At 36.0% G+C, this 24,175-nt stretch overlaps 1 protein-coding gene across 2 annotated transcripts in view; it reads left to right on the top strand.

The window, feature by feature from the left end:
• The window catches only part of TTLL1B (Tubulin tyrosine ligase-like 1B), a 403,225-nt gene extending 381,095 nt beyond the window's left edge, over positions 1–22,130 (top strand). For both annotated transcript variants that reach the window (XM_090394521.1, XM_090394519.1), the window contains exons 13-14: positions 13,484–13,537; positions 21,594–22,130. In XM_090394521.1, the coding sequence (XP_090250647.1) occupies positions 13,484–13,537; positions 21,594–21,714 (175 nt within the window). In that variant the 3' untranslated portion in view covers positions 21,715–22,130. The remainder of the gene's footprint in view (positions 1–13,483; positions 13,538–21,593) is intronic.
• Positions 22,131–24,175: the final 2,045 nt, after the last annotated feature.

Genomic DNA, 24,175 nt, shown 5'->3' with positions numbered 1-24,175 from the left:
TTGCCTGTTGAGTGACCCTGTTTTCTCATGACATAGCAGCCTTATTTACTTTTACTATGCATCTGGTTATTTTACTCGGTAGGAAGAAAACCTACAAGTAGGTGGGAGGTACAGCTATAGGTTTCTTCTACCCTTCCCCACCAGTCCTTGCATGAAATACTTTGAAAAAAAAAAGTGTTAAATCTCTCCACTGAAACTCATATTTGGCTATTCTTCATTGACAATGTATTCTCCATGTGGCTTGGATAAGATGTGCTAAAAACATATTTTAGCCCATCTTAACAGCCAGCACCTTATAATCCATTTCACCAATGAAAACAAAAGCAATAATTGTGTATCCTTCTTTGACACTCTGGTTACCAGACTGTTTGGTTTGTACCTTCTAACTCTCTAATTCCACTTACCTATTTTCTTCAGTGACCCTTACACCTTTCTTGCTACTTCCCATTTCAAAACCATGCGATCACTCTCACCTGTCAGCAGTGTCATGTTTACTTACTTCATCTGGTATCACTATATGAGACATCAAAACCAACATTTGTACCCCATAATTTGCATTCATCACATACTGTGTAAAGTAGCTGACCCCTTCATTCTCCTTATTCTCCAGTTTTTCCTTCTTCCATTAAGTGCTCTCATAGTTAGCCACCTAATAGTATCATCTGCTTGTTACTCATGTGTCATCTACCTGAACATTTCAGAATCATCTTCCTCCACATTCCCTGGTCTATAGCAACAACTTACCAAATATTTAAAATTTCTGCTCACCACAGCATCATGCTAAATGATGCTGTGGTGAGCATCATTTAGCATAATAGTCCCAAGCCATTATCACTGTCTCTTCAAAGTTACACTTGATGAGACATGATACATCATGAAAATTATGGAAACATCTACTGCATTAGAGTAAAACTTTAGTTTAATATAAACCAAAATAAACACTCAATGTTTCGACCTTCACATTAAGGTCACCATCCGGAGTATACTCATATATACAAAGAAACAAGCTGCATTACAATCTACATGGTATGCTAAAGTTACTGATCAACCATTAGAACTATTTCCTAACCTCTAATGAAAAAAAAAAAAAAAACCTTACTACATCAAAGACCTGTTATTATTATTATCTATTAGGTTACAAAATTAAATTAAACTGGAGAGCAATATGTTCACACAAAAAAAAAAAATTACTTATATAAGTATACATATAAATTACAACAAACCAGTATGAATAGTGGCCAATAAAAGCTGCAAATTGCTTAGAGTCCTAAAGTTAGGGTTTGCTGGAAACTAAGTGGACTGAATGTGTGCCATCCAAATTCTTGGGATTTTTAGGCCACCATTATTGTTAAGATTAAGGTGGTTAATCAAAATGGGGGAGAGGATCCTTAGAGGAGTTAAATATGTTTTTTTAATTTTAAAGATGGTTTAAAAGTGGCATTAAGATTATAATGGTGTAGAATTCTTTTCTTTTTTTTTTTTTTTTCATTAAAGGTTAGACCAATAGTTTTAATGGTTGATCAGTACTTTAGCATACCATGTAGATTGTAGTGCAGCTTGTTTCTTTGTATACATATGTGTATATGATGATGATGACCTCAAGTGTTTATTTTGATTTATATTAAAACTAAAGTTTTACTCTAACGTGAGAGTTGTTTCCATAATTTTCATGATGTATTCTGATCACCATGTAGGCATGAAGGAAAGGATTGGTGAGACATGATTTTTTTGAGATCATCAGTCTTCTTCTGTCGTCCATCATCTATATGGATGATGATGAGGCCGAATGTACTCTTTCCACTTCTGTCTGTCCTGGGAGAGTCCGAATACTGTCCATGAGATCAGCAGTAATACCCCAAAACCCAACTTTCTCTTTTATTTCTTCTTGATAAATGCTATACCTCATATTTTCTTCCCCTTAGTATATCATCCACTGTCAACCATATCTTGCTTACCTCAGTAAGGACCAGCTAATTTTTTCAATTCCATGAACACATTCCTTTATTCCTACTCCTTGTATTGGTGTATAAAATAATTTAATCAACCCTCAATCATGTTACCTCATTCACACTTCCTTGTGTGAATGAGCTAGCATAATTGAGTCATTCATGTAAGTCATTTATTCCAATCAACATTGTTAATATTTCTTCACTTTCTATTCTCTCTTTTCTTTAGCTTCAGTCACTCTCCTTATCATTTCTTTTCTCTCGCACATATTTAGCACTTGCTCTGTCTTAACATTTTTCACCATAGAGTTTCCATATAAGACTATGCAACTCTCTGACTTTCCATCACCATCATTCAAATTTGAGTCCTCTTATGCTGTCATCTTCCTTCCTTTATACACTTTCAATATTCACTCTCTTTCTTCTTCACGTTCTCTATTTCACCTTGCATCTGCCTGAATTTTCACTTCTCTTACTCTCTAATTTTCACATCAACTTTGTTACTACTCCTCTTTCATCTCTCTTTTTCTATCCTACCATCCTACCAACAATGCAGAAAGTTTATTTTTCACTTGGTTAGACTATAATAAATTTAGTTTAATCCTTTATCCAAGTGTGAGCAAACAAAGTTTGCGCCTGAAAGTATCTTCAGGACTGAGGTAAGGTGGTACACACCAGGGCAACTTGTTGCAAAGGTGGAGCAAGCTACCAATACTCCTATCTCAGTATCTCCTATAATGCAAAACACATCTCCTTGCGGATATGTCTAATGTTATGCATTAAGGGAAGGGCCACTACCCAGACTAGTTTCGACCTTTATTGAGGTCTCTTCAGTGGGAGCCAGGCCCAAGCTGAGATACAAAGCAGAAGCATTCGCAGGTCATCTCTACCTATAGAAGTTGCCAAATGGTGTGCCACCCATTTTTAATAAATTACTCTGGATTTAGAGAAAGATGTTGAAAGTTTATTTTTCACTTGGTTAGAGTATAATAAATTTAGTTTAATCCTTTATCCAAGTGTGAGCAAACAAAGTTTGCGCCTGAAAGTATCTTCAGGACTGAGGTAAGGTGGTACACACCAGGGCAACTCGTTGCAAAGGTGGAGCAAGCTACCAATACTCCTGTCTCAGTATCTCCTATAATGCAAAACACATCTCCTTGCGGATATGTCTAATGTTATGCATTAAGGGAAGGGCCACTACCCAGACTAGTTTCGACCTTTATTGAGGTCTCTTCTGCTTTGTATCTCAGCTTGGGCCTGGCTCCCACTGAAGAGACCTCAATAAAGGTCGAAACTAGTCTGGGTAGTGGCCCTTCCCTTAATGCATAACATTAGACATATCCGCAAGGAGATGTGTTTTGCATTATAGGAGATACTGAGATAGAAGTATTGGTAGCTTGCTCCACCTTTGCAACGAGTTGCCCTGGTGTGTACCACCTTACCTCAGTCCTGAAGATACTTTCAGGCGCAAACTTTGTTTGCTCACACTTGGATAAAGGATTAAACTAAATTTATTATAGTCTAACCAAGTGAAAAATAAACTTTCAACATCTTTCTCTAAATCCAGAGTAATTTATTAAAAATGGGTGGCACACCATTTGGCAACTTCTATAGGTAGAGATGACCTGCGAATGCTTCTGCTTTGTATCTCAGCTTGGGCCTGGCTCCCACTGAAGAGACCTCAATAAAGGTCAAAACTAGTCTGGGTAGTGGCCCTTCCCTTAATGCATAACATTAGACATATCTGCAAGGAGATGTGTTTTGCATTATTATAGGAGATACTGAGACAGGAGTATTGGTAGCTTGCTCCACCTTTGCAACGAGTTGCCCTGGTGTGTACCACCTTACCTCAGTCCTGAAGATACTTTCAGGCGCAAACTTTGTTTGCTCACACTTGGATAAAGGATTAAACCAACAATGCAGTGTGAATTTTGATTCACTAATTCACTCATTTGATTCATTCAACGATGTTTAATCCTGTTTTGCTTTATCCAAGTCACTTATAGTGTCATGCACACTAACTTTGATTATTTCTTTCTTATAATGTTCACTTGCACACGTTTTCTAAACTTTCTTATTACTTAGCACCTTGCTTCATGATCTTTATACTTTTCTTAGTACTCTTCCCTAAAATTTTAGCACTAATTCTCCTGATGGCATTCTCACTTACTTTATTTGTTGCTACTTTAATCCAAAATTACTTGCATATCATGACTCATCATTTCGTTATTCAAATTACATTTTGCACCACAAATCCATAAGCAGCTATCGTCTAGAAAAGACACATGGAATTGCGCACCTATGAACAAAATGGATCAAAGGGTTTTCTATTAAACAGACTATCCCTCTTCTAGATAGCATCAGACATTTTTATAGAGGCATTTGGTGCACCCCCCAAGATGTGAGAACAGTGTTTGGAAATATAGAGGTGAATGGTAGTGTCTTGAGAGGACACCGAGATTTTTGAAAGATGAGGCGGTTATGGTTTTGATATTTTTGTCCCATTAAAGTAATCATCATCAAATTGCTGCCATATACCCTCAAGGGGTGTACAGGATATGATAGTACTACATGAAAAATTTACATCATTACTAACTCCCTATCTACAATTTCCCTCCAAATCAGTCTGTTACTTGTCAAGACTCCAACATTATCAGATCTTATATTTCTATCGTCTAAGGCACTTTGTACTGTATCAATCCATCTATATCTTGGTCTAGCTCTGGATCGTTTTCCTGCCAACTTGGTGGAGAACACTTGTTTTGCTAATCTTTCATCACCCATTCTGTTTAAGTGACCATACCACCTGAGATTAGCTCTGCTAATGCATTCCTGGATGCTGACAATGTCAAGTTCTTTCCTGATATTCTCGTTTTTAATATGATATTGCCATTGATGCCATCTGCTCACGCCTCTAATCTTTCTCAGGACTCTCATATCTGCGGTCTCTAGTCTTTGGTCAAGTGTTTTACTTCTGACCCAGCTCTCAGATCCATAATTTAAAACTGGTTTGAACACTGTCTTATATACAGCTAATTTAGTGTTCTGACTAATTTCTCTCTTATTCCATATGAATTAATTCAATTGACTTCCTACCATACCAGCTTTGCTGATTCTGTTGTCTATTTCCATATTTAATTTACCATCTTTACTAAAGATCATACCCAAGTAGCTGAAATATTTTACTTGTTCCACAAGTTCTCCATTCACAACGCAGTTTGACATTTTCAACGATTCTGCCTATTTTCATTGTCTTTGTCTTTTTATTGCTGCCCTTCATACCATATCTATTATAACAGTTATTCAATTTAGTCAGGAAATCTTGCAGACTTGTAGCAGATTTATTTTATAACATCATCTGCATAAAGCAAAGAGCTGACATAACATCTCTAATTTTGATATCTGGTTTAATATCACTTTCTTCCATAATATGATCCATATAGATAATGAGTAAAAGAGGGGATAATGAACATCCTTGTCTCACACCAGATTTAACATTAAACCATCTTCTTGTACTTCCTTTAATCCTAACTGCTGACTTACAACTCAAATAAAAACTAAGTAATGCTTGATATAATGCCCCATTGACACCATATAACTGTAGCATATTGAATAGCTTCTCTCTTGGCACCTTGTCATATGCCTTTTCCAAATCGACAAAACTTAAATACAGATCTTTGTTATATTCCCATGATTTCTCGACTATTTGTCGTACAGAGAGCTTGTTCTTCAAGATTTTCTTCCACAATTCTTCTCAACCGTTTCTCAAGTATACTTGCATAGATCTTACGTGTAACACCCAGTAGGCAAATACCTCTGCAATTCTCACATTCAGTTTTATTTCCCTTTTTATATACGGGTACTATGAGAGCACTACTCCAATCATCGGGAATTCGTCCCTCTGTCCACACCTTCTGAACTATGCAGTGCAGCCACTGTAAGACTTTTATACCAACTTACTTCAGCATTTCTGGTGGAATATCAGCTACTCCTGCTGCCTTTCCACATTTCAAGCCTTTGATGGCTTTTTCTACTTCAAGTATGGATATGTATTCCTGACTGTATGCCTGTTGAGTGTTTTTTACCACTGTGCTATCACTTCTTGTTTCATTTAGCAATTTTTCGAAGTAATTTCTCCATACTTCAAGGATATTTTTTTCTCCTGTTTTCATGTCACCTTTATCATCTCTAATTCCTTTTACAGCACTCTTTCGTCCATTTCTGAGCTTCTTCAACAACCTCCAGAATATTTTGCCGCTTTCTTGATATTTATTTTCTATGTTCTTGCCAAAGTTCTCCCATGACTTTTGTTTAGCTAGTTTTACACAGTTTTTAGTTTTCTTACATTTGTCTCTTTTATTCTCTAAAAGCAAAAGCTGACTTATTTGCCAGGAACTTTTGCCATGCTTTCTTCTTTTCCTTTGCTGCCTCTTCTTGAGTCCACCATGGAGTTCTGATTTTTCTATCCTTGCAGACAACCTCACCACATGCCTCTCTGGCTGAATCAATCAGGGTTTTCTTCAAGGTTTGCCACTGAATCTCCAAGGTTTGGTTCCTGTTCTCAAACTCTTTCATTTTTTTTTCAATAATCTAGGTTTATTTTAGTCTACAGCTCACATATGAGAGCTGCTCAACTTTTATTCGTTTTAAAACTTTCTTACATGTTATTCTTTTCAATATGAAATTCAATTTTATCCTGCTCAAGACTAAATAGTGATCACTTCCAATTTCAAATCCTCTGTACACTCTGGTGTCCTGCACCAGTGGGAAAACATCACTATCAACAATAACATAGTCAATGAGACTTTTCTTATTCCTTGCCTCTTCTCTCCATGTGAATTTGTGCACATTTTTATGTTGGAACATGGTGTTAGTAATAACCAGTCCATGTCCCGAGCAGAAATCCAAAAATCCAACAGGTATTGCCATTATTATTAGCTTTGCTCTTTTCTCCAAATTTTCCCAAAATATTTTTTTATGTCTCACAATCACATAGCCTCAAAACATTTTTCCAGTTCTACCTTAATAGAGCCTTCTATGGGACCATAGGCACAAATAAGTCTCATTGTCCAGTTCCCCATTCTGATATTTGCCCATATCACTCTACTTGAGACTGCTTGCCATTCAAGATTAGCCTCGTGTTTAGTGTTGAATACTATGGCTACTCCTTCTTTTCCTTGATTGTCATTGCCTGAATATAACATTTTGTATTTATTGCTCAGAAAGGTCTCACCAGTTTTTGTCTTTTTTGTTTCAGTCACCCCTATTATATCGATCTGGTACTTATCTAATTCCTCAACTAGCTCCATTTCTTTGCCATTCAGGCTTCTTATGTTGATAGTACCAATCTTCAACTCTGGTGATATTGAGTTGGGGTGTGTTTTAGGGTTTTTTCCAGTAGCTGACTTTTTGCTGTTTGACCTGGTTCCCTGGTGAAAACAACGGGGACCTTGTTTAACCAGGCAATGCCCCAGCCGGCATGAGATTTTGTCATGTTGTACCATCATTTTGTATTTTGGTTTAAGCCAATAAGAATACAATTTGGTCGGCTAAATTCCAAATTACCAGTCCATCCTCGTTCGTTCAGTATCCAGGTAGATAGATACCCAACAGGGTGCACCACGAGAAGGTGAGGATTGGACATTAGGTCAGAAGCCCTGTTTGGCTCTCTGTATTCCTTTAAAGGCTATGTTGAGGTCCCCTCTCAGTTATACAGCGTTGACCCTTAAGTCGCCATTAAAGTCTAGATGTGTAAATTAGTTTGAGAAGAGAAATGATGATGACTGGAGATCTGAGAAATAAGACAGGACTCTATTACTAAAGTTTTCTTGGATGTGCTCTCAAATGGAAGAATGAAAGCACGTTCTGCATGGAAAATTCTCTATTGGGCTTAACCCTTCAGTGATTATTGATGACCTTGAATTGTAGAAACAGTTCAATTTGTCTGAAAGGAACTAATTTCCTAACAAGGTACCTCCTAGGGCTGCGCTTCCCAAACTGTGGGCTGCATCCCCTTGGGGGCCATAGGTTTTGTTGAGGGGGCCGTGAAATAACGAAAACATTTAAAATGTTTTAAGACTAAGTAGATTTTTTTTTAATTTAAAAGAAACGTATTTAACTTTTATTATTTATTATTTCTTTTTTGTTATTTTTTATATTTTAATGGAAAAATTCACACATTGGTGTTGGTTCACAAACTTTGCTTCCTGCATATTTTGGCGCTTAATGAATATTAGTAAATATTGCTTATTCATATGTTTCATTTCAAAGCAGTGGTTAATTGTATTTACTTCGAATGCTCTCCAGGGAAGCTCCAAATCTTCCCGTCCCTTTCATCACATGTTCGTAATCAGAGACTGTTGATATTGACTTTATATACATATCAAAACTCATTTTATATTATCACTGTCATCCGAGCTAGTTTTCCGTTACCAATAAAAGTTTCTCATATACTTCAAACATGAAAAAAAGCTTAAACAAGTTCACGTGGGGGGATAGTAACTCGCTTGCAGTGGTAAACAACACGCCCTCCCTAATAGCCACTATGCTGCAGAGGCAATAAAAACAAGTACTTTTATTATGCCAGTGAATAAGGTATGAGAAGTCTGTGTAATATATTTCTCAACAAATAGTGCAATTAGAGACAACTGGGATAAAATCACACTAATTAATGAATCACATGTCCCCTCATACAGAAACTATAGACTGAAACAAAACCATATGTTGCATGGGCAAACACAGTAGCTGACTAAAAACTATTGTTATTAATTAGATGTGTGTGAGGTTCTATTTCCCAAGGCAGCAGTAAAATTCAACCGAACGTGTTAAAATTCATAAAAGTGTTAAAACTAAGTAATATATATATATAATGAATGTTATGGCAGTTTCACATATGGAATTCGGTTGAAGAGAGTTAGCATTTCAACTCAATTGTCAGCTATGCTTTATCTTTCGGTTGTGTGATCTTTTGTTAATACTGCACCAATCATATGCACAGTTTAATAACCTGCCTTTGCTGTCTATTTTGCGTTAGGCTTAATTACCATAAAGGGAGAAAAGTCACAAAAGAGAAAAATGTTCCTGGTCCGGGGATTCCCTTATTCAGGTAATATTCACTAATTTCATGTTATCAGTCTGTGGTGTGCTAGTATCGGTAAGTGGTGATATTATTTGATCTATTCTACGTTAAAAAATTTAACCCTGAGATGGATAAGTGACTGATAAAAAATAAAAAAAAATTCCCGTGAACAATTAGAAGAAGCAGAAACAGACTCAAAAAAAAAAGGACAGTATTTCATATTTTACCAGATCAGCCTGCACCATCTTCAGACCAAATGGTAAGAGGCAAAAAATGTAATATATGCATTTGATTTTTGCAATATTCACTGTGTATGTTTTGTATTGAATATAAATACAATAAATATTATAATAATATATCTCTCTATTACGATTTTTTTTCGAGCGTGGCCCTGAAATATTTTAATTTTTGCAAAGGAGGCCCTGACATCCAGAAGTTTGGGAAGCACTCTATGGGCCAGATGAAAATTAAGTTAATTCAGAAAAGTCAGCCTTTTTGAGATCTTAGAATGATCGTCTTCCAGATCTTTGGCAAATTAATGCAGCCATATTACTGATGTTGGTGGAGTGTTTTTAGCTGATGCTAATTCTAAAAATTTTCTGTAGTGGCTTCTACACAGCAAATATTATGTTTTTCAAGGTAGAAGAACTAACAGATCTACTAGCCTGTCAAAAGTAGACTAAATTGGAGTGGATGAAAGTTGACAGTTGGATGTGTGGTTTGAAAGGCAAACCTCTCACCACATTTGGAATCCCATTTTCCACCTGCTCAAGACTGTCATTTCAACAACTTATACACAAAAACACATTTATACACTAAAACCTTAGAAGACTTGAAAATTGGGATACTTTCCTTTTCTTCTAAAACCACAGTACTTACAACGGTAATTATCCTTGGTCACCTGTATATAATTAATATTATACATAACACAGAATCAGAATTAAAACAATTATTTGGTCCAGCCAATAATATAAAAGAGTTAAAAAGGAATTTCTCAATTATCAAAGAAGAACAGAGACTTTAGATTTCTAATATTAAAATTCTGCTCTTTAAGTCTCAAAAATCCATTAAATATTACAGATCTTCTCAGGTACTACCTGGTTTTCATCTCTTGCTATTTGAAATAAATGATTACAATAGCCCAAAAGTAAATATTCTGAGTTTTTTCCTAAATACTATAATATTCTGTGCCAACTCTGATAATGTTATATATTATTGTACCGAATTTCTATCCTTAAGTAACAGCAGAACTTCGCATGTGCAAATATTCAGCTTCTTCATAAACTTTCACACTTAGACATTAGTCACTGCTAATGTTGCTCCAATTAACAATTTAATGACATTCCAAGGATACCCCTGCAGGAGAGATACCTTGTTGGAACACATGTTTGGGAATCTTCCAGTAAATGCCATGAAATAGAGGTACTTTTAACATCTGGAATCTAATCTGTGACATATTTTAGATTTAGAAATAGTAGGATATGCATTTTACAGCTGGCTTCTTGCCCTGTGTATTTGGAATATACTATGGACTGCTGTGTTGGACATTCCATTAGTCACAGCACATCAAGTTTTTTTTGCAATATTTATAATTAATGAGTTAAAATATCATTTAATGAAAGTTGGTGGGGGTAGATTTTGAAAACCAGAAAATGGGCAGTATGAAAAATGCTTTACAATGTTGTATATGGAAATTCTATTATTCAGTCATTCAATTTTTCTTTTTAGAAAGAAACATCTCAAGAGATACCAAATTTTTGGAGAGATATGATAGACTACTCACAATATGCACTGTTCATCAAGGAGAGATAAACTTCTAACTACTTGTGTATTACCAGTGATCCCTGAATTTTGTTCCAGTTGGTTGTTTGTTCATCCAGCTCCTGAGACTGGTGAAAAGAAAAAAAAATTGGGTGTGTCTGTGTCTGAGCATGGCTGGAGGGGTTTTTACGTGAATACGTCATGCCAGCAGATTATATATGTGTTGGGAAATGTAAATAAATGAGAAAGGTATCTTCGGCGTGCTCCACCAAATGTTGTACATTGATCGCCGAGACAAGTAAGACTCCCCACCATGAGTTTTTTCCATTGTCATGATCATCATCTACATTTAATATCTGGATCTCCTCTGCGATCGTCAACTACAGAAACTGTCAGTGTGTGCTTAACCAGCATCAGCAAGTGGTGTTTCTTCATTCTCTCGTATTCGTCGCTTATCTCCCTGACAGTGGATGCCGAATTTCCGTAACTGTGATAAAATTTATAATCGTCTCTCTCTCGTTAGTCAAATACACCCCGTCGATAGAAATGACTCTGCTCAATGCAACGTACACCAGTTGATTTTGTTAAGACTTGTCGTACTGAATGACGACTCGATCAAAAGTGCCTCCTTGCTATTTGTGAATCATTATGACACAAGTGGGCTCGCCGACTTGCAGTGCCCTTCTGTTTTCACCGATCTTCTGAAATCCACATCCATTTCGTTCAATCCATCTTCTAAAGTGGTGGCATAATCGTTTACGTCATTTACATCCATGGGTTCGTGCACTGCTGCCACCTTCAGCCGCACGCTGCGCCGCTTCAAATTTCTTTTGCTCCCGATACTGCCACTCAGACATTGGGATATTATTGGAAAGCTGACGAGCTGCTCTTTCTCATCGTATGCGTTCGGCATATTTCTGGCTGGCTTTCCAGCGAGTATAGGCAGACATTGTGAAATTTCTAAAATTTTTCAACTTCAATCCACATTTTCTTCACAGTTAACCACAACCTCCCCTTCTCCCTTCATAACAAAGATTACGCTAAATCCATCACCTCTGAAAAGTTAACCAAAATCTTAAAAAAATATTATCTGATTTCTTGTTACAAACCATATAAAAAATTGGCATCCCTTATCTGCTCCACCAAAGACCTACTTGGGGTATACCAGGTCCCTTGCAGCTGTAAACTGTCCTACTTTGGCCAAACAGGCAGGACAGCAAATGTCAGGATTTCGAAACACAAAGACTACATCCGGTTTCACCAATACAGCCACTCTGGGCTTGCAGACCATGCTCTGGATACCCGCCACAGAATATGTTGGAAGAAAACCACGTTAATACACTGCAGCAAATTTAAATATGGAAGATTGTTCATAGAATCAGCCTCAGCACTAAAAAACTTTCCAACCCTCAACAAATTTGGGTGCATGAGACTGCCCCAAATTTGGAAAGCTTGAATCTTGAGAACTTCAGCCCAACAGCCAAGACAATCCAATATAGCCCACTAGGAGGCACCTTTAGGACTCTAGGAATAACAGTAGTTTTCTCTCTTCTGCTTCATTTGCTTTTTGTAGTGCCTGCATGCACGTGTCATTGTTGTATGTTCCCATGAAGATGGCAATGTGACATTGCCGAAACATAGGAGATATTTATTAAAGTTTCTTTTAATTAATATTCCAGTATATGTTGTAAATTCCTTAAATAATTCAATAGTCGCAACAGGTATGGTTGATTACTTTACCAATCTGGGAGACCATCATTTTAAGGTTAGTAGCTAACATCTCTCAATGAACTTCTTTTTATCCAGCCCTAGATTGTACCATGATAAGAGATACAATTTGAATTGTTACCTAAATAAGTGCCCTTTGTTGTGTTGAACAGTCTAAAGAACATAAAGAGAACAAAAATTATTTATTAAGCAGTTAATATTTCCCATTTTTCAGTTATGTTACTGATCACTGAGATATGGAGATGGTTGTACCACATCATAAAGCTTCATGCAGACTACTCATAAGTTATTATGCACAGATTTCGTTAGCTGGTTTGTATGTATAATGATGACAACCTCTAGAAAGAATTTGGATATAAGTAACTAAAAAGTATCACTTTGGAAATTTAGCTAAGGGACTGGTAGACAAAATGTAAATTAGAGAATTTAATGGATTGGTGGAGAAGAAGTGGTGTGATAGAAACTTAATTTGGTGAAAAGTCTCACATAACATGGAGTTTTATCATAAAGTTTTACCATATTAATATACAGAGTGCAGGTAGAAGGGAAAAATAAGACATCACTGCAAGTTTTACAGTGTGGCAAAAACAAGTTATTGAGAGCACATTTTTATGTGGAGAGGTAGGAAAGTGGAATCTGCATTGCCAATGTGTATTGTGAATGAGTTTTAGGTACAGTGCATTATTGAAGTTTCTGGTTAAGTGAAACCTCCTACATTGTGTCTATTAATTCGACACGTGTCTGTTAATAATAATAATTATAACAATAAAGTTCATAATAAATGTCATATGTGGTTTAATATAAATATGTATCAACAAAGGTGATATTAATCACAAAACATAGAATTAGGTAACTTAGAAGCAAATTTTGCATAAACAAGGAATGGACATTAGATGTTGCTAGTATTATTTTTCTTTTTATCACAGTGGAATTATATGCAATGATCTCTTTTGTTTCCTTTTATTAATAGTGCAAGGTGGAACAAAATACCAGATAAATCAACGCTTGGAAGTTTTGAAATACTGTAAGTAGATCAGAGTTTTTATTATGTATTTATATATTGTGTTATCATCATCACCATGAATTTGAATTTTTGATTGTACTTTCTACTGATGAACAGGATTCTAATGATAGGCCAATATTATGAAGCTTACATTATTTCTATCATCTTATCAACAGTTTTCTTCCATATTAATCTGTTATCATTATCCTTATATCATTCTCCTAATGCACTACAGATTGCATCAATCCACTTAAATAGACTTCCACTGGATCTTTTCATTCCATCCTAGCTAACCCTTTTTTGCTAACCTTTTCTTTTTGTGTGTGTGTGTGTTGTGTGTGTATATATATATATATATATATATATATATGACAGAATGATCATTGACTCGGTTAACATACATAGTTTTATGAAAAATATTGAATCATTCAATATTTTTCATAAAAATATATATATATATATATATATATATAGTAGGGGGCTTCGCCTCCTGATGCCTACGGCACCTAACCTCCTGTGTTCCGGATTGGTAGGCTTGTTCTCCTTGAATTCTGATGACTCGAATTTTGAAGACTCGACACTCAGGGTAGCCCTTGAGTTTCAAAATGTTTCAAATAACTTGACAAAAACGTTACACAAAAACGTTATAGCCTACATCCGTTTCAAGCCGACGTCATATCCGTTTCCAATTTCAGCTTATCATTTTATAGTATAGAGTAGATATAATTGTGTTTATTTATTTTTTTTATGTGGCTCCCATCCATGAAGGATTTCTATAAACCTTGAGACATTTAAGTTGTTAAGTACTGGGTTAATGTGGAAGAAATTTTTCCTAGAATGGGAGAAGGAGGTAGAAGGGGATATCACTATAAGCTGTATAAGGATTGTGTGAGCAGGTACTTTGCATGGAGGATGGTTGGTGAATTGAATGCATCACCTGACATTATGGGGAATGAAGATACATGGAATGAGTTTAAAGCACGATTTGATGGGCTTTGTGTGTTAACAGTGGTTGAAAGTTTTTCACTTGGTTATACAATAAATTAAAGATTCCAAGAAATTGTATTCTCAGTTTCATCCTTTATCCAAATGTAAGCAAACAGTTTGTGCATGAAGTCATTTCACGACTGAGTTACTTGTATATAGAGGCTAAGGACTTCACATCAATTGCCTTAGTATCCCATAATGCAATGCACATATCCTTACAGACATGTGTAATGCTATGCATTATGAGAAGGTCCACAACTCAGACCAGTTTCCACCTTTATTGAGGGCTTATCAGTGGGACCCAGAAGTGATACATAGGTTGAAGTAATGTAGTAATCATATTTCCATATACAAGTAGCCAAAAGGTGTCACACCTTATTACTAAAATATTCTGGATTAGTGATAGATGTTGAAAGTTTTTTCATTTGGTTATATTATAAATTAAAGATGCCAAGCAATTGTATTCTCGGTTTTTTCATCCAAGTGTAAGCAAACAAAGGTTGCATCTGAAGTCACTTCACAACTGGGTTTATTATTATTACATGACACCTCCAGGGAGTCCAAACTCATCGAGGGAGGGCATCTACTCTACAACTCTGTTTCCACCGCCAACAACGAACTGCACCTACCATCATTATTTACACCAATGCCATCTACCCCCCCCCCCCCCCATCACCACTAGTATTTTCACAGACAATCACTGGAGAGTGGATATGCTAACCACTCGGTCAACCAGGCCGGGTTACTTGTATATATATAGGCTAATGACTTCACATCAGTTGCCTTAGTGTCCCATAATACAGCGCTCATATCCTTACAGACATGTATAATTATTATTATCAACATTTGACCTCCATGGAGTCGGAGACTCATCGTGGGAGGTACTCATTATTGCATACAGTGCTCATTCAACCACATCTTAAACTGATTCAGTGTGTCCACATCCACAATACACTCAGGCAATGCATTCCACTCACCAATCACCCTCCATGCAAAGAACCTGCTTCTCACTCCTTTGCTCACACCCTCCTTATACGGTTTCCAGCAATGGCCTCTTGTTCTACTCCCCTCTCCCATTCTATGAAAAATCTCATCCATGTCTACCTGATAGCAACCCTTGACCAGCTTATATGTCACCATCATATCCCTCATTCTTTCTCCTATTCACAAGGCTCTACAACTTACATTCTCTCAATCTGTCCTCGTACTCAGAGACGTTGCCAGATTAGATTGCGCCCTGAGGCACACAATTAAATATCGCCCCTGATGGATATAAGACAAAAATATAAAAAAAATCTACAATTGCTATTTTGTTTTTATTACAAGAGAAATATTAATGCAAAAGGATTACATAATAATATTAATTAAATGTTTGCTCTACAGGGATATCACACAATAAAGCTGTTTATAAGCTCTTCTAAATTTAAATTATATGCAATGTCTGTCTCTATCGATATAGTTACTAGACCAACCAATCTTTCTTTCTTGGGTCATTGCTGTTCACAAATAATTTTTAATCGGTTTAAGCTTGGAAAAACTTCTTTCCGCACTTGCAATGCTAACAGTTCCTGTTAACGTAGCGATGGTGCCTATCACAATATGACTGAACGAGCACCCTTATTAAGCACTGCCATGAGGCAGGCTGCCTCTGTGCTACACCCTGTTGATGGTACTGCTCGTACTCCACATTCCAAAGACCACTGACTACCTTTGTAAATCTCTGTACCCTTAATGCTGGTCTGAGTAGTGGCTCAGACCTGTACAAAGACTGCTCACTACTCAGTCACTTCTCCTCTACTCAGACCAGTTTTGACCTTTATCGAGGTCTCATCAGTGGGAGTCAGACCCGGTTGTGAAGTGACTTCATGTGCAAACTTTGTTTGCTTATACTTGGATAAAGGATGAAACAGAGTACAGTTTTTGGCATCTTGAATGTATTGTGTAACAGTGGGTGCCTTCCAAGATGATTCTTTTGACTCCATGGAGGTTTGGTGTTAATAATAATAACTTTCCTATCTCTACTGACATGTATTCTTCAACATCCAAGCAATCTTTAAGCTATTTGTCCAATTTTGCAAATATTCCCTTTGAAACTAAACTGTTTGTCCATTTCCTGTCTTTTTGATTTCCTTTGCCCCATTTGGCTGATTCCCTCATAATGTGATTTTTCATCTTTAACATACTGGTCACACCTCCTGCATGTGCTTTCACTCATGAATCTGCTGATTGTTTTTCACTTTCTACTTAAATCCCATTTAACTCGCACATAATTTCCCTCAAACTTCCATAACATCCATCCTATGTTATTTCTTATGCCCTGACTCTTCCAAGGCCACCTCGTGAGTTTGATTTTTAGATTTTATCTTTTTCGAGACAAAGATAAATTAAATAAAGTAAAAATAAAATAAAGACAAAGATGCTGTTCTACTTTTTTTAGCATAGGATTGATATGTTCTCATTGTTGATAATCAGCTGTTACTTTTGTGTCATTTAATTTTTGAATTTATATGGAATATGCCCATGCTACTTAGGCAAAAGATTTATTATTATTTCTATTGTTATGTGATGTCTCCATGGAGTCCAAAGACTCATCGAGAGAGGTCACCTATTCTACAACTCTCCATCTCCACCACCACTAAATCCACCAACTACAATCATCATCTACTGCCCACCCACTGTTGGTTTTTTTTTTTTTTTTTTTTTTTTTTTTTTTTTTTTTTTTTGCCTGTAAATTAAAGAATTAACAAACATTCACTCCCATGGCAGGATTTGAATCCACAGCCTTTTGGCTGGAGGACGGATATGCTAATTGAAATTAAACGTCTAATGTGAGCATTTTATACCCTATGAGAAATTATATTCTTATTTTAATCCTTTACCCAAGCGTAAGTTAATAAAGTTTGCATTGAGATATCTTAACTAGTCTGCTTGTATACAAGTTGTTGACTTAGTGTCCATTGCCTTAGTATCCCATAATGCAAAAAAAACATTATGGCTAGTCCAGTATAATATACTTTAGAACCTAGTAGTTAAACTTTCTATAACTATTTGTGATGTAAATGTTCCATTGTATTAATTTTATTGGATTTTATCTTTGCTTCCCTGTTTATCATTTGAACACCTATAAAACTACTACATTATTATCCTAAGATCCCATGGAGTTACAAACACATCTAGGAGGTCCCTTTTTTCATACACAGAGCCAGTGGTGCACTCAAGATTTAATCTTGGGGGGCCGAGATGAGTAGACAGTTTGAGAATAGACGCTATGCATTGCATACACCCTATGACTGAGCATCTGCAGCGATCTTCAATACATGATACCCGTGATTTCCTCTGGCCCAGCTCAGGCAAACAAAGCAGCGCTGGGGACGTGATCCCAGAGAGCTGTAGGGTATTCCCACCTTATGTGACCGCTAATTCATAAGTAGTATAGAAATAGAAGACATGACACAACATAAATTTAAAAAACATAATTTTAATTAGGATTTTTGGAAAATTTTCTAGTGTTTTTTTCTTTTTTGGGTTTTCCTTTTTTTGTGGGGGGGGCCCCTCGGGTCCCCCCCTGGGTGCACCAATGCACAGAGCTCATATTGTGCTTTAAACACATTCAAATTCTCTGCAGACACCACGCTTTCAGGCAGTGCATTCCAATCATTCACAAATCTCCATGCAAAAAAACCTGCTTCTCAGTCCCTTGCTCACATCCACTTTATACAGCTTCCATATATAAGTACTATAACAATCCCTTCCAACTTGTATGCCTCTATCATATTTACCCCTCTTCCTCCTATCCACTATACAATGCAAATTACATTGTTGGAACCTTTCTTCATATTCAGCATTCCAGTGTTCAGAAACTATGTTGGCCGGTCATCTCTGCACCCTATACATCTTTTCATTCTTTTTGGAAACCATTTGACCAAATCTGTGCACAATAGTCCATATGCGGCCTAATCAGCCTTATACAGTGGAATCAGAACCTCCATATTTCTACAAGTGAGTATCCTCAGCATCATTGCCAGAATTTGTTGTGTTGTGCTCTCGATTTTGGCAATATGGCTTCTAAATTTCAAATCCTTATCCACCATCATCCAAAGATTGCTTGTTTCCTCCACTTCCAACAATATATCACCACCAAAAGTGTAAATCCCATCTTTGTTTTCCAAATTTTAAAATGTTACATTTTCAACGTTGAATTGGCATACCCACTCCAGTACTAATTCATTCATTCGGACTATTCAAGTCTTTTTGTAAGGCCGCAACATCTGTTCTACTTCTCGCAGTTCGTCTCAACTTTGTATCAACTGCAAGTATACTCTTATAGTCTAAGTGTACTGTTGTGTCATCTATCTCCGACATCTAGTGTTGTAATAAGTAAGTAGATTATGAAAACATGACCTCCCTTTAGTACGTACATTCATGCTGTCCATCAAAGATAATACTGTTATTGTCAACTCAATTCTGGATCCTGATACTCACCATCCTTTCCAACACCTTTAACCACTACACCAGACACACATATTGGGCTATAATTTGATGCTTGAATTTTGTCACCTTCTTCATGAAGCAGTACAATCTTTCCTTCCTTCAACTGCTTTGGAACTTGACCCAGTACAAGACTTATATTAAACAAATATGTCAAGCCAGAAGTCAGCTCCCTGGCACATTCCTTCAAAATATGCAGTGATATATATCATCGACTCCCAGCCTTATTGATATCAAGTTTGCTTAATTGCCCATATACCTCTTCATTATTTACAGTTTTGTCTCTCCTCCTCTTCATCCACTGCTCTCAAACTCTACTTTATCTACTGCTCATTAAATATCTTAACTGTATCCTGTGCAGCAGTTGTCCTTATGCCATTTTCTCCAATCGATATCATCCAATCATAATCATTCTTATTTTTGCTGGCTACATATTGAAAGAAATCCCTAAGTTTTTTTTTTTTTTGGCTTTATTAGTTAACTGCTGCTCATACTAAACTTTTGCTACCCTTACCAACAGAGTCATCCTCTTTGCCTATTCTTTGTTTTCCTCATGGAATTAATTATTACCACATCTCTTATTTTGTCTCCATAATACCTTTTTTCCCTGTATTGCATGCTTAATCTCTTTATTCATCCATTTCACACCTACCTTATTTAACCTTCAGACCTTCAGAATACATTTGGACATTGTTTCTACTAGACAGTTCTTGAATATCACCCAAGCAGCATTGATTTCGTTTCATCCTCATTCCATGCTACAGATGCAAGCTGTCTCCTGATTTCTCGTAATCACCAGCATTGTAGTGTCATGTACACCCTATCCTCATAGAAGTCATCACATGGCTCTTACAACCACCCAGGTAATCAATTCATGATCAATCTCCCCAGCTTAGGGAGATTTGACTCCTCATTTATAATAACATCCTCTGATGTGATGATCAAATGCCAAGATCCTCATGTGAACTCTGTTACATACTGCATGAGGTAAACGTGTGGACAGACTTATGTGTTCGTCGAACATGTTGTTTATTATTTTAACAACATGTTCGACGAATAATAGAACACAGAAACTAAGTAAATAATTAATTTATTAACTTGATGCTGATATTTCGCTGGTATTATAATCAGCATCTTCAGAGCACAAAAACACTGTTTGTGCTCTGAATATTTTGGCGCCCTCTATCTGAAAAAAAAAAAAAAAAAAAAAAAGCTATCATATATTACTAGAGTCCTAGAAAAGTGCTAGTTTTTTCTTAATATGACTGTCTCCCAGAGACAGTCATAACTTGCCGAAGATCTGGGAGACAGTCATATTAAGAAAAAACTAGCACTTTTCTAGGACTCTAATAATATATGATAGCTTTTTTTTTTTTTTTTTTTCAGATAGAGGGCGGCAAAATCAGGACTCTAGTCTTTATGTTGCTGCTACAATTTTGTTTAAGTACACCATGTTGTTTTAGTCTCGCGTATTGTGACAAACAGTGTTTTTGTGCTCTGAAGATGCTGGTTATAATACCAGCGAAATATCAGCATCAAGTTAATAAATTAATTATTTACTTAGTTTCTGTGTTCTATTATACCGTTAAAATAATAAACAACTGCATGAGGTAGTTGTTCATCAGAAACTCAAAAAATTTGCTTTACTTCCAGTTGCTCTTTTGCCATCGCAATCTATATTGCCATAATTAAAATCACCCATATCACCCCTTTTTTTTGTTTGCTTGGTTAATTTGCTTATACATTTCCTGGTCACTACCCTCTACATTACCAGCTCTATAGCAACATTCAACTAGGTATTTCATTCTATTCACCTCTGTCTTATGCCATACTGCCTCAAAACCACTACCACTATATTACCCTTTCTATCTTCACAAAATACATCCTATCCTTCCATCTCTATTGATGTCAGTATGTCATCCTCATCCAACAATTTTTGGATGAACAAACTCAATCAATGCAACCATTTAATTTTTCTTGTTTTTGATACTGCTAGAATTTGTATACAAATATAACAGCTCATTCATGGATCTATAACAAGTTTCATTGATACAACATATTAGATATGACTTTTCTCAAGCCATTTCTTTTTCTTCTTACTCTCCCTAAACCTCTTCAAATCCAACTGTTTTCCCTACATCCCAGGTTGTTCCCTCCCCTTTGTCTGCACATGCATTCACATCTTGGAGCATCAACCTTTCCCATACTGTGTTCCCCTTTCCAATCTGAGTCTCCCCATTTCCCTGTTTTTCTTGCACACTTGTTCTCCACTGTATTAACAGAAATTGTACATTATCAGATTTTATAGATAATTATGAGATAATTAACACTATTAATTCAGATAATTAGTACTATATTAACTGAAATTACATGATTTATCTTAATGCCAGTATTAACTTATTTTTTTACATGTGATATCATATGCTATGATGCCTGTATATAGAGAAGGTGACTTGTAACCTTCTTATGTTCTTTGAACGTGGAGCCTGCATAATATGAAACTCATCGATTTCACAATTATATAGGCTGCATGGATTTTGCAAAATCAAAACAGATGCTATAACTGATGGTTTTGCTTACATTTTCCCTCCATATTTTCTAGATGTGATGAAGATGCTAGTTTATCAGACACCTCTTCAGAAAGGGATGGAGGAAAACAGAAAGGCGATGGGAGTCGGAGTGGTGCTCGTGCAAAAGACAGATCAGCACCTCGTTGGCGATGAATAGAAATCCTTTTATTGTTATACTACTTCATCCTCACTGCTTGTGAAATTTATTTGGAAGCTTGACCCACATTCTTGAAATGCATGACCATTCGAATTAATTCATGATATATAAGGACTTAACAGCTGAAGAACCAAGCATATTATATATATTTCACTTCTATGTTTAATGATATGCTTAATGTATGTCTTTAAACTATAATTTTTTCAAGTCATTTTTCGTCTAAGAATATATTAATTTATTCTTAAGAAATAGTACATGCTGTATGCCATAAAATGTATGCCGGTTTAATTGAAATATTAGCATTACAAATGAGGTATGAAGAAGTAATTAGATATCAGAAAAATTTGAAAACAAAACAAACAACTTTATACCCTACAAGATTATCTAAGTACCTGTTTTATATTTTGTCTTAATAACTATTAAAAAGAAAATCATAAAGAGAAATGTGTGAATGTTTTAATTCAATGTGTGAATATGCTTGAATCAGTTTTACAGAATCGTGTTTAATGGCAGAAGTCCAATTATTAAGATTTAGGTCTATTTTTTATTTAATTTTTTTTTATATTTTCATGGATCTATAACAAATTTATTTTTATTTTATTTTTATTATTCTGTTTTTTTAATATCTCACTGGCACAGATGGAAAAGTTTCAGAATAGCCACCAGTATCATGTAGACATTTTATTATGCTGGCCTCAATTGCACAAACTAGTAAAAGCTAGTTCAGTTGATCACCATATAACAAACACTTCAGACTATAAAATTTCACCTAAAGAAGTAAACAGTATACTGTCTTTTGGGTCATTGACATTTAATAGAGACATGCATATTAGTCAGAGTATAACATTTTAAATAACAACTTCACACATGTAACAGAAAACTAAATAGAAATATATAGGAGCAAAATATTTGCTCCTATATATTTCCTTCAATATGTCATGAGCTTCATTTGGAGAGAAGGCAGAAGAATTGGTTACAACATTTAAATTATGAACACAAAAACAAGTCATACAGCATGTGTATTCTATTACACAGCTTGGTCACAACTATTACAAGTAGAAGTAAACACTATTAGGGTGCCAAGATGTTGTGCTGCAGCATCTTGGTTTTGTATGTCATCCTCATCCAACCATGTCCTACTTATTCCAACAATTTTTGGGTGAACAAACTCTATCAATTCAACCAGTTCATTTTTCTTGTTTTTGATACTGCTAGCATTTGTATACAGCTCATTCATGGATCTATAACAAGTTTCACTGATACCATGTATTAGATATGACTTTTTCATACTTTCATGGATCTATAACAAGTTTCACTGATATCACGTATTAGATATGACTTTTCCATACTTTCCTCAAGCCATTTCTTTTTCCCTCCAGTGAACTCTGTCTAGTGTTGATGACATGAGAACCAAGACGTTGTACTATAGTAAGTTCAAATTCAATCATCTATTTCTTGAATCGTATGAAGTCCTATGCCGCCATCCTAATCTTAATCAAACAGATTGTATGCCTTTCTCTAAGTTTTTGGAAGTAATTAATGAATTCCATGGTTGAACCATTGTATGCATTGCCTGATAGAGTGGTGAGAGTGAGAATGGTCAATGAGTTTAAGGAGTGGTATGATAGACTTTGTGTTTCCCAGGAGGGACCTCTCACAATGAGTCAAATGACTCATCATGGGAGATTCTTCCTATGAAACACAAAGTCTATCAAGACTCATTGTGAGAGGAAAGTAGGAGGAAACACTATACTTACTTCTCTAGAACACTAGTAGTGTTTCCTCCTACTTGTACAGCTGTGACCGAGACACATGAATAGTACAGTAGTGAACAAATTAATCTGCACAAGCTGAATGTTCATCAAGGGTTTTGGTTTCAGTTCACAATAAATTTGGTTTGGTTTCAGTTTACTATTTTCGCTTTTGGTTTTAGTTCACTATTTGGTTGAGTTCTGTGTGTTTTAATGTGTTTTATTAATTTTATTTATTTATTTATTAAACTTCATACTGAGAGTGCAGTATTACACTTACAAATCTTACTAGGCCGAAGCCTTTACAAGAGATCACCCAATTCTGGCATGAGGCATCCTAACAGTCATATGCTGATGGCAGTGCCAAGCTACCAGTGTGTCCTGCAGAGCACATAAAGACAGAATTTTAAAGTCTCCATATGACAGTCCTAATAAAGAGAGGTCTTTATAACTAGCGGAACACCCAACCTTGCAAAACGAAATAGTAGCACTGGTAAAGTGAGGAGTTGCCCTAAACTCCTCTTGTATTAGTCTTACAAGGTCTTGGTTCTGCTTGTATATTGCAACTTCTTAAAGAGGTGAGTGGGCACCCAGTACCTGGGCATCAATAACCCATACTTCTTTTTCTTTCTTTATTATCAAATTCGGTTTCCTTATGCCTACCTTTGTATGGAAGTGAGGTTCTACTATGGTCTCCCAACCTTTA

Source organism: Typopeltis vanoorti, chromosome 6 (assembly GCF_054136105.1).
Source record: "Typopeltis vanoorti isolate ZY-2024b chromosome 6, IOZ_Tvanoo_1.0, whole genome shotgun sequence".
NCBI lineage: Eukaryota > Metazoa > Arthropoda > Arachnida > Uropygi > Thelyphonidae > Typopeltis > Typopeltis vanoorti.
The sequence above is the reverse complement of the archived record's forward strand: the minus strand, read 5'-3'. Positions and strand labels throughout refer to the sequence as shown.